Source organism: Oncorhynchus masou, chromosome 15 (assembly GCF_036934945.1).
Source record: "Oncorhynchus masou masou isolate Uvic2021 chromosome 15, UVic_Omas_1.1, whole genome shotgun sequence".
Classification (NCBI taxonomy): domain Eukaryota; kingdom Metazoa; phylum Chordata; class Actinopteri; order Salmoniformes; family Salmonidae; genus Oncorhynchus; species Oncorhynchus masou.
This window is the reverse complement of record NC_088226.1, coordinates 74,498,319-74,510,394: the sequence shown is the minus strand read 5'-3', so window position 1 is coordinate 74,510,394 and position 12,076 is coordinate 74,498,319. Positions and strand designations below refer to the sequence as shown.

Genomic DNA, 12,076 nt, shown 5'->3' with positions numbered 1-12,076 from the left:
ACTAACATAACAGGGCTTAGCCCCTCTATGGAAGGACCCTATCACTAACATAACAGGGCCTCCATGGAAGGACCCTATCACTAACATAACAGGGCCTCCATGGAAGGGCCCTATCACTAACATAACAGGGCTGAGCCCCTCCATGGAAGGGCCCTATCACTAACATAACAGGGCCTCTATGGAAGGGCCCTATCACTAACATAACAGGGCCTCCATGGAAGGACCCTATCACTAACATAACAGGGCCTCTATGGAAGGGCCCTATCACTAACATAACAGGGCCTCCATGGAAGGACCCTATCACTAACATAACAGGGCCTCCATGGAAGGGCCCTATCACTAACATAACAGGGCCTCCATGGAAGGACCCTATCACTAACATAACAGGGCTGAGCCCCTCCATGGAAGGACCCTATCACTAACATAACAGGGCCTCCATGGAAGGGCCCTATCACTAACATAACAGGGCCTCCATGGAAGGACCCTATCACTAACATAACAGGGCCTCCATGGAAGGACCCTATCACTAACATAACAGGGCTGAGCCCCTCCATGGAAGGGCCCTATCACTAACATAACAGGGCCTCCATGGAAGGGCCCTATCACTAACATAACAGGGCTGAGCCCCTCCATGGAAGGGCCCTATCACTAACATAACAGGGCCTCTATGGAAGGACCCTATCACTAACGTAACAGGGCTGAGCCCCTCCATGGAAGGGCCCTATCACTAACATAACAGGGCCTCCATGGAAGGGCCCTATCACTAACATAACAGGGCTGAGCCCCTCCATGGAAGGACCCTATCACTAACATAACAGGGCCTCCATGGAAGGGCCCTATCACTAACATAACAGGGCTGAGCCCCTCCATGGAAGGGCCCTATCACTAACATAACAGGGCCTCTATGGAAGGGCCCTATCACTAACATAACAGGGCTGAGCCCCTCCATGGAAGGACCCTATCACTAACATAACAGGGCCTCCATGGAAGGACCCTATCACTAACATAACAGGGCCTCCATGGAAGGACCCTATCACTAACATAACAGGGCCTCCATGGAAGGACCCTATCACTAACATAACAGGGCTGAGCCCCTCCATGGAAGGGCCCTATCACTAACATAACAGGGCTGAGCCCCTCTATGGAAGGACCCTATCACTAACATAACAGGGCCTCCATGGAAGGACCCTATCACTAACATAACAGGGCCTCCATGGAAGGGCCCTATCACTAACATAACAGGGCTGAGCCCCTCCATGGAAGGGCCCTATCACTAACATAACAGGGCCTCTATGGAAGGGCCCTATCACTAACATAACAGGTCCAAGCTCCTCCATGGAAAGAGACTAAATTTTCATATTACAGAGTCCTGCCTTTGTAGGATTCTGTCTTTGCATAACGTATAGAGTCCCCTCCCTCTATATACAAATAGCTTCCCTTGACCTTCCTTCAATATTTTCTTCTCATCTCAGAGCTCGTTCACGCCCACTGACGCTCATATCTGCTTTTGGTTGGGTTCTAACGACGGTAGAAGCCTTTTCACGTCCTCAACATACTGTATGCATTGCATGCTTATGTTTCACGTGTTAGTCATCAGTTACCTAGCTTCCATCCTTCTTCCTGTATCCTGCTGACCATAGTACGTCCAGCTGTCATAAATATACGTTTGGTCTAATGTACTCTTTCAAACATAGAGCATAGCCTGGGTGTCATCTTCTCTTAATGTGCATGTCCTTGCTACTTCAGCCTAGCAACTAAACCTATCTATATTTAATGCTGAGCTCTCCTTAATGGTTCGCTCCAACAACCCCAAAGAGCCTTTTACAGTAACTGGCCGACACCCCAAAGAGCCTTTTACAGTAACTGGCCTACACCCCAAAGAGCCTTTTACAGTAACCGGCCGACACCCCAAAGAGCCTTTTACAGTAACTGGCCGACACCCCAAAGAGCCTTTTACAGTAACTGGCCGACAACCCCAAAGAGCCTTTTACAGTAACTGGCCTACACCCCAAAGAGCCTTTTACAGTAACCAGCCTAGACCCCAAATAGCCTTTTACAGTAACCGGCCTAGACCCCAAAGAGCCTTTTACAGTAACCAGCCTAGACCCCAAAGAGCCTTTTACAGTAACTGGCAGGACCACTTTTGGTTGTTCTTTATATACCTAGCATTGCTGTCTACTGTATCTAAACTGATATAGTCTCAGTGGTTGTCTTAGTGAACTGAACGTTGTCATTAAAATGTTGTTGTTTTTCTTTCCATAGGGGAGGCATTCAAAATATTGATGGAGGACAAACTAATGTGTGCCCTAAAACAGCAGGAGTTAAAATATCAGAAGGTACACTGTACATCGACATCTCACACACTGATAATAATACAATCAATCAATCAATTAATCAATCAAATGAGTCAATCTGATGACCACTGTTATTTGGTTTGGAATGTATTGAATGAATAGGATTTTCATTCCCCTGCCTTGTTAAATACATTTCTCCGACTCTTTCTCCAGAACCAAAGAAGCCCACCAGCAACAGGACCAGACGTGACACCCAGCCCTCCTCGTCCCTGAACGCCCTCGGTGCATCGGTCCACTCTGTGCCCCTGAACGTCCCCTTCTACCTGTCCTGTCCCATAGACTCCTACCACGCCCACTACAGCTGGGAACACCTGGGCACGACACGCCCCTGTCTGCGACTGCAGGCCAGCTGTCTCCATCTCATCCCCTCCATGCAGACAGAGCATTATGGGAAGTACCAGTGTGTCTCCAAGGAGAGAGACTATACCAGGGTGGTGAGGGTGGTCCGAGCTACACAGCTGCTGAGTAACCACAACCAAAGCATAATCAGCAGGCCTGCTAGACCGGTGGGAACCATCAGTACTAACATAGAGGACTCTAAGAACAACGGAGCAACAGCAACTATGGCAATGCAGGCGGGATGGTTCGTGACCTTTGCAGCTTTGGACATTATCGTGCAACTTCTGCAATAAAATCATGTCCACTATGGACTTCATAATGATATGACACTGTACATCTGCTCTATAATGGATCCACGGTGCATTCAGAAACTGTTCAGACCCCTTGTCTTTTTCCACATTTTGTTACGTTACAGCCTTATTCTAAAATGGATTAAAAAATATACATTAAAAAACTCCTCAATCCACACACAACACCCCATAATGACATCACAATACCCCATAATGACATCACAATACCCCATAATGACATCACAATACCCCATAATGACATCACAATACCCCATAATGACATCACAATACCCCATAATGACATCACAATACCCCATAATGACAAAGCAAAAACAGGTTTCTAAAAATGTTTTGCTAATGTATTAAAAATCAGAAATAACTAATTTACATAAGTATTCAGAGCCTTTGCTATGGGACTGTAAACTGAGCTCAGGTGCATCCTGTTTCCATTGATCATCCTTGAGATGTTTCTACAACTTGGAGTCCACCTGTGGTAAATTCAATTGATTGGACATGATTTGGAAAGACACACAACTGTCTATGTAAGGTTCCACAGTTGACAGTACATGTCAGAGCAAAAACCAAGCCATGAGGTCGAAGGAATTGTCCCTAGAGCCCCGAGACAGTATTGAGTCGAGGCACAGATCTGGGGAAGGGTACCAAAACATTTCTGCAGCATTGAAGGTCCCCAAGAACACAGTGGCCTCCATCATTCTTAAATGAAAGAAGTTTGGAACCGCCAAGACTCTTTCTAGAGCTGGCCGTCCGGCCAAACTGAGCAATTAGGGGAGAACGGCCTTGATCAGGGAGGTGACCAAGAACCCGATGAGCTCCAGAGAGAACCTTCCAGAAGGACAACCATCTCTGCAGCACTCCACCAATCAGGCCTTTATGGTAGAGAGGTCAGATGGAAGCCACTCCTCAGTAAAATACACATGATAACCCGCTTGGAGTTTGCCAAAAGGCACCTAAAGGACTCTCAAACCATGAGAAACGGTATTGAACTTGAAACAACCACGTCTGGAGGACACCTAGCACCATGCCTACGCTGAAGCATGGTGGTGGCATCATGATGATGTGGGAATGTTTTTCAGCGGCAGGGACTGGGACACTAGTCAGGATGGAGGGAAAGATGAACAGAGCAAAGTACAGAGATCCTTAATGGAAAGCTTCCAACAGGACAACAACTGTAATAACAACCGTAACCGACCCTAAGCACACAGCCAAGACGACGCAGGAGTGGTTTCGGGACAAGTCTCTGAATGTTCTTCAGTGGTCCAGCCAGAGCCTGGACTCGAACCCGATGAAACATCTCTGGAGAGACCTGAAAATACCTATGCAGAGACGCTCCCCATCCAACCTGACAGAGCTTGAGAGGAAAGTACTGAGTAAAGAGTCTGAATGAAAATGTTTCAGTTTTTTCAGATATTTCAGTTGGTTTTTTTGCAGACATTTCTAAAACCTGTTTTTGCTTGGTCATTATGGGGTATTGTGATGACCATTATGGGGTATTGTGATGTCATTATGGGGTTTTGTGATGTCATTATGGGGTATATGATGTCATTATGGGGTATTGTGATGACCATTATGGGGTATTGTGATGTCATTATGGGGTATTGTGATGTCATTATGGGGTTTTGTGATGTCATTATGGGGTATGTGATGTCATTATGGAGTATTGTCATGTCATTATGGGGTTTTGTATGTAGACTGCTGAGTAAAAAAATAACAATTGAATACATTTTAGAATAAGGCTGTAATGTAAAAACAAAAAGGGAAAAAGTCAAGGGGTCTGAATACTTTCTGAACGTTCTCCCATAACAACCCCCCCACCCCCCCGACCTCTTATACAGTTATAATAGGTCGGGGGGGGAGGTTGTTTTGGGAGAACGTTTAACCTGGGTCATGTTCATTAGGGCACACCGTAACAAAACATTTAGAAACCCTCCATGTCTCAGTCAGTTTCCTTCCGTTTGGTACTGATTGAACAGGCTGTTGTGCAGATCAGTCTGGGCAGGAGCCAGAGCACTTTCTTCACCACTATGTTAGATAGCAGCAGGACTCTTGGTGGAAGGAATTCTGTTGCGTAGAAGAAAATCCCTCCCAAAATAACCACATGATTGTTGCTCAGAAGGCTCAGGATAAGAGCAGTTAAGGACAATTAGATTGTTAGTCACTTGGGGTAAACAGGCCAAAGAGGCTCTGTCATACAGACTCCCATTGCATTAGCAAGGTCCAGCAGGTACTGACTCTGTCATTGCCGCCGTGTGTTTGGTGAAGCCCTGGCCTTTTGTACCCAAAGAGACTTGGCAATGACCTGCAGCACTGCTCCACCAGTTAATTTGAGGTCTCCTGGGACGTGACATGCAACAGCTTGGCCCAGATCCAGACACACCCTCTGATATCAGAGAAAAGGGTGGAGTGTTCTCTCGGGGTGAAACATCAGAGAAGAGTTAACACCCTTTCCCTGAAAGACTCTTCTGTCCCAACTCCTCCTGGTCTGGACACAACATCAACACTTAACAGTGTCCTCCTCCCCTTCCTCCCCTTCCTCCTCCTCCCCTTCCTCCTCTCCTCCTCCTCCTCCCCCCTCCTCCTCCTCCTCCTCCTCCTCCTCCTCCTCCTCCTCCTCCTCCCCTTCTTCCCCCCTCCTCCTCATCCTCCTCCTCCCCTTCCTCCCCCCTCCTCCTTCTCCTCTTCCTCCTCCTCCCCCTCCTCCTCTTCCTCCTCCTCCCCCTCCTCCCCTTCCTCCTCCTCCCCCTCCTCCCCTTCCTCCTCCCTTCCTTCCTCCCCCCTTCTCCTCCTCTTCCTCCTCCTCCTCCTCCCCTTCCTCCTCCTCCTCCTCCTCCTCCTCCTCCCCCTCCTCCCCTTCCTCCTCCTCTTCCTCCTCCCCTTCCTCCTCCTCCTCCTCTTCCTCCTCCTCCCCTTCCTCCTCCTCCCCCTCCTCCCCCTTCCTCCTCCTCCCCTTCCTCCTCCTCCCCCTCCTCCCCTTCCTTCTCCTCCCCTTCCTTCTCCTCCTCTTCCAATCCCCCCCCCCCTTTTCCTCCCTGTATCATTGAGTTATGAGGCTGAACACACTCCCAGAAGGGTGCACACACATACACATAGACACACAACCCCCCAAGTGCTGGGGGTAAATCATGTTTTTGGCACCGCAAGGAAGGAGTAGGACTGAATAAGGACATGTGGATCTGTATCAGTGGAGGCTCCTCAGAGGAGGAAAGGGGAGGACCATCCTCCTCAGGCACCATACAGACTTGATTAGACTAGTGAGCAACAGCAGTTTTTATTTATTCAAAAAAATATTTATTTCAACCTTTATTTAACAAGTTTTCATTTACAACTGCGAGCTGGCCAAGATAAAGCAAAGCAGTGCGACACAAACAACAACACAGAGTTACATATGGAATAAACAAATGTACAGTCAATAACACAATAGAAAAGTCTATACGCAGTGTGTGCAAATTAAGTAAGATTAGGGAGGTAAGGCAATAAATAGGCCATAGTGGCGAAATAATTACAATTTAGCAATTAAACACTGGAGTGATAGAAGTGCAGAAGATGAATGTTCATGTAGAGATACTGGGGTGCAAAGGAGCAATAAATAAAAATATGTATAAATAAAATAAACAACAGTATGGGGATGAGGGTAGTTGGATGGGCTATTTACAGATGGGCTATGTACATGTGCAATGATCTGGAAGCTGCCCTGACAGCTGGTGCTTAAAGTTAGTGAGGGAGATATGAGTCTCCAGCTTCAGTGATTTTTGCAATTCATTCCAGTCATGGGCAGCAGAGAACTGGAAGGAAAGGCGGCCAAAGAAGAGTTGGCTTTGGGGATGACCAGAGAGATATACCTGCTGGAGCGTGTGCCTACGTGTGGGTGTTGTTATGGTGACCAGTGAGCTGAGATAAGGTGGGGCTTTACCTAGCAGAGACTTGTAGATAACCTGGAGCCAGTGGGTTTGGCGACGAATATGAAGCGAGGGTCAACCAACGAGAGCGTACAGGTCGCAATGGTGGGTAGTGTATGGGGCTTTGGTGACAAAACAGATGGCACTGTGATAGACTGCATCCAATTTGCTGAGTAGAGTGTTGGAGGCTATTTTGTAAATTACATCACCGAAGTCAAGGATCGGTAGGATTGTCAGTTTTACAGGGTTATGTTTGGCAGCATGAGTGAAGGAGGCTTTGTTGCGAAATAGGAAGCTGATTCTAGATATAACTTTGGATTGGAGATGCTTAATGTGAGTCTGGAAGGAGAGTTTACAATCTAACCAGACACCTAGGTATTTGTAGTTAGCCTGTCATTATATCAAACAGTATATTGTTTGTTTTATTTATTTATAGGGGACAATGCACATTAATCAACATCTATATTACAATAATGCAATATCCATGTAAATGTGCCGGGGTTAGCCAATAGCTAATTAGCACCAGGACAGGTAAGGACAATTACATAGTCACAATACAAGTACTCACTAAAACAATACAACATGCCAATACATTACATCCAATAATATATAATACATCATTCTAATCACAACAACAACACCATCATCAACTGTCGTCATATGAAGAACCCCTGATAACTCATGTACAGGTGTGGATAGATTTTAGCCATGCTTACAATAATCCTTGCAGCTTCTCAATTCCATGGGAATTGCATTCCAGCATATTGTAGCTCTAACAGATTGGCCGATTGTTTCTGTGTTGAAAAGGGACAACGTTTTCCCCTCTATTTACTGCCCTTGTTCTCCGAGAGGTGCTTTCATTGAGCATGATATGCCGACGTAGGGGTGGAGACCATGCAGGATCTTAAAGACAAGGCTTGCATCTACATAAAGCTATCCAGACTAAATAAATGATGTTCGTAAATGACAATGGTGGTAACTGTTTGGTTTATTATCATAAATATTCAGTGTTTGTTTGTTTGAGTGATTCAATTGGTTTCAGAATAGCTCCTGCTTGTGACCAGGTTGTGAGGCAATATCTTAGATGTGAGAACATCACAGCATTGCAGGAGGCAGGGCCTCCGGAAGAAGGAAAGGTCTTATAAACCTAAAGTTGGATATTATGAATAACAAAGTACAGTTTTCAACAGAGAGTTCATCTTGTAGATTACTGTGATGTTTTAATGACAGAGCAGTGTCTGATTTGGGAGCTATTATTTTCTGTGTCATTTAATCACTCGTGTCACTTTAAACCCTCCATAGTCAACATGTCTCACTCTAAACCCTCCATAGTCAACATGTCTCACTCTAAACCCTCCATAGTCAACATGTCTCACTCTAAACCCTCCATAGTCAACATGTCTCACTTTAAACCCCCCATAGTCAACATGTCTCACTCTAAACCCTCCATAGTCAACATGTCTCACTTTAAACCCTCCATGGTCAACATGTCTCACTCTAAACCCTCCATGGTCAACATGTCTCACTCTAAACCCTCCATAGTCAACATGTCTCAGTTTAAACCCTCCATAGTCAACATATCTCACTTTAAACCCTCCATAGTCAACATATCTCACTTTAAACCCTCCATAGTCAACATATCATACTTTAAACCCTCCATGGTCAACATGTCTCACTCTAACCCCTCCATAGCCAACATGTCTCACTTTAAACCCTCCATAGTCAACATGTCTCACTTTAAACCCTCCATGGTCAACATGTCTCACTCTAAACCCTCCATAGTCAACATGTCTCACTCTAAACCCTCCATAGTCAACATGTCTTACTTTAAACCCTCCATTCAACATGTCTCACTTTAAACCCTCCATAGTCAACAGGTCTCACTCTAAACCCTCCATAGTCAACATGTCTTACTTTAAACCCTCCATAGTCAACATGTCTCACTCTAAACCCTCCATTCAACATGTCTCACTCTAAACCCTCCATAGTCAACATGTCTCACTCTAAACCCTCCATTCAACACGTCTCACTCTAAACCCTCCATAGTCAACATGTCTCACTCTAAACCCTCCATAGTCAACATGTCTTACTTTAAACCCTCCATAGTCAACATGTCTCACTCTAAACCCTCCATTCAACATGTCTCACTTTAAACCCTCCATAGTCAACATGTCTCACTCTAAACCCTCCAAAGTCAACATGTCTCACTCTAAACCCTCCATTCAACATGTCTCACTTTAAACCCTCCAAAGTCAACATGTCTCACTCTAAACCCTCCATTCAACATGTCTCACTTTAAACCCTCCATAGTCAACATGTCTCACTCTAAACCCTCCATAGTCAACATGTCTCACTCTAAACCCTCCATAGTCAACATGTCTCACTTTAAACCCTCCATAGTCAACATGTCTCACTCTAAACCCTCCATAGTCAACATGTCTCACTCTAAACCCTCCATTCAACATGTCTCACTCTAAACCCTCCATAGTCAACATGTCTCACTCTAAACCCTCCATTCAACATGTCTCACTTTAAACCCTCCATAGTCAACATGTCTCACTCTAAACCCTCCATAGTCAACATGTCTCACTCTAAACCCTCCATAGTCAACATGTCTCACTTTAAACCCTCCATATTCAACATGTCTCACTCTAAACCCTCCATAGTCAACATGTCTCACTCTAAACCCTCCATTCAACATGTCTCACTCTAAACCCTCCATAGTCAACATGTCTCACTCTAAACCCTCCATTCAACATGTCTCACTTTAAACCCTCCATAGTCAACGTCTCACAGGAATACAGTAGAAGTCATCCATGTAATCACGCAGGTCACACCAACACGGGGGCTGAATCAGACAGACTCCCTCACTGGTCTGCTGCCCTTTGGTTTACTTTCCTTTGTCTCGAGTTTGGTTTCTGTTGTTTTGTTCCTTCATTCGGTTAGCCCTTTTCCCAAGAGGATGGTCCATAGAAACATTTTGGAATGACTTGTACATTTTGGGGATTCTCACCATTAGCTAAGGAATACATGCTTATTTCACTGATGTTGATGTGTACATTTAGTATCTGAATGAAGTGTGTGAGTTTCACTTCTGGTTGTGTGTTTGTGTGTGTGTGTGTGTGTGTGTGTGTGTGTGTGTGTGTGTGTGTGTGTGTGTGTGTGTGTGTGTGTGTGTGTGTGTGTGTGTGTGTGTGTGTGTGTGTGTGTGTGTGTGTGTGTGTGTGTGTGTGTGTGTGTGTGTGTGTGTGTGTGCATGTGTCTGCGTGTGTGTGTGTGTGTGTGTGTGTGTGTGTGCATGTGTCTGCGTGTGCGTGTGCGTGTGCATCTGTGTGTGTGTGTGTTCAGATTACCATGCTGTTATAAACGGTTCCAATCCCTCCTTTCCCAGCAGTCTGAGGTGCATGTAGCCGCCGGTCCGTCAGCGGTGCATCTGTCCGAACCCCGGGTCACTTTAATAAAGACCATGGAATTAAGCCAGAGCTGACAACACAGTACCCAAGGCTGGAATCAAACGGCCCTGGCCAGGAGGCTACAGAATTACCCCGGAGACAAGGGCCGGTTCCACAACACGTCTCGTTGGCCTAATTCTACAGCTGAGTCAGAACTGTCTTCAGCTAAGGGGGGGTGGAAGTGCTATGGTTGCCATGACTCCTCATTACATCAGTCCTGGGATTAACGTTGAACTCTGCGTATATCTCGGCTCAATCTGAGATCACACTTCTACCTTCTCGCAAATCTGTAACACTTCAGCTATCCGGGTTTGAAGAGAGTCTCGAGTCTCCTCATGTTGGAGAATGACGTTGTAGTCATCTCGTCCTGTGTAATGACTCGAGTCAAACAAACCAGCTCTGACTTGCTGATTCTAGCCTCTTGTTGTTAACAATACAATACTCTCACTCATACCCTCGTTGGTAGATTCTGTTCTGCAGCCACAGCAGTGTTTTCCTCAACAGCAGCTGTTTTACTGTTTGAATAACCCCACATTCCCCTACGATCAGCACTACACACACACACACACACACACACACACACACACACACACACACACACACACACACACAAACCTCAGATAGCAGCAGCGTAGGGGATGTGAAAGGGCTGAGGCGTTATGATATATAATATTATACACACAGACACACAGACACACACACACACACACACACACACACACACACACACACACACACACACACACACACACACACACACACACACACACACACACACACACACACACACACACACACATATATATATATATATATATAAGGCCCCTTGAACTCCTTGGGTGTCCAGAGTTTGGGTGTGAACACTAAGCCCCCAGTTTAGCAGGCGGCACTGATATATCCTGGGTGGGGCTGCATCAGAGGGCCTCGAACCCCCCAAAAAAGGGTTGGGGGTTGAGTGAAGGTAACATTGTTCCAAGGGTTGGGTGAAGGTTGTTTCAGAGTGGCTGTGTTACTTTTGACAACATCAAATCCTTGGAACCCGAGGCGTGTCATTGTGGACCTGAATGTTGTGGTTTGCTGTGTTCTCTTTCAGTTGAAGGACTTCTTGGTTCCTTGGGGAGGACTATGGTAAGGACTCTTAATTGGCTCATTGAAACCATACAATCAGTGGAAACACAAACAATATCAGCATTCTATTCACAGGGAGTCAACTCCCACTTGACCAAGGACCTGGATATAAATATTACAACCACCCTTTGCGTGTAGAAATGTTTTGCAGACGTAGAAAACCGACTGTTTGTTGTTTAGCTTATTTTTCTTCAGGAAGTAGATCCGTTTTAATGTCGCAGATAGATTGTTGCTTCTATCAATGTAATTGTCTGCATCATTTAATTTATATATATATATATATATAACTGCATAATTTCTTTACATTTTTTTGTCATTTATTTGCCAAGTATATTATTTATTCGATTACATCCACAAATGAATTGTGAGAGCTGGTCGCCAGCTGCCAAAGCCTGGATCTTTATCAAACTACTGTCCAGGGTTAGTTGTTGAATGGATCTATAACAAACTACTGTCCAGGGTTGGTTGTTGAATGGATCTGTAACAAACTACTGTCCAGGGTTAGTTGTTGAATGGATCTGTAACAAACTACTGTCCAGGGTTAGTTGTTGAATGGATCTGTAACAAACTACTGTCCAGGGTTGGTTGTTGAATGGATC

At 45.4% G+C, this 12,076-nt stretch overlaps 1 protein-coding gene across 1 annotated transcript in view; it reads left to right on the top strand.

Moving 5' to 3' along the window:
* The window catches only part of sema7a (semaphorin 7A (JohnMiltonHagen blood group)), a 95,213-nt gene extending 92,196 nt beyond the window's left edge, over positions 1 to 3,017 (top strand). Inside the window, exons 13-14 of the mRNA XM_064990229.1 lie at positions 2,263 to 2,336; positions 2,508 to 3,017. Coding sequence (XP_064846301.1) covers positions 2,263 to 2,336; positions 2,508 to 2,986 — 553 coding nt within the window. The 3' untranslated portion in view covers positions 2,987 to 3,017. The remainder of the gene's footprint in view (positions 1 to 2,262; positions 2,337 to 2,507) is intronic.
* Positions 3,018 to 12,076: the final 9,059 nt, after the last annotated feature.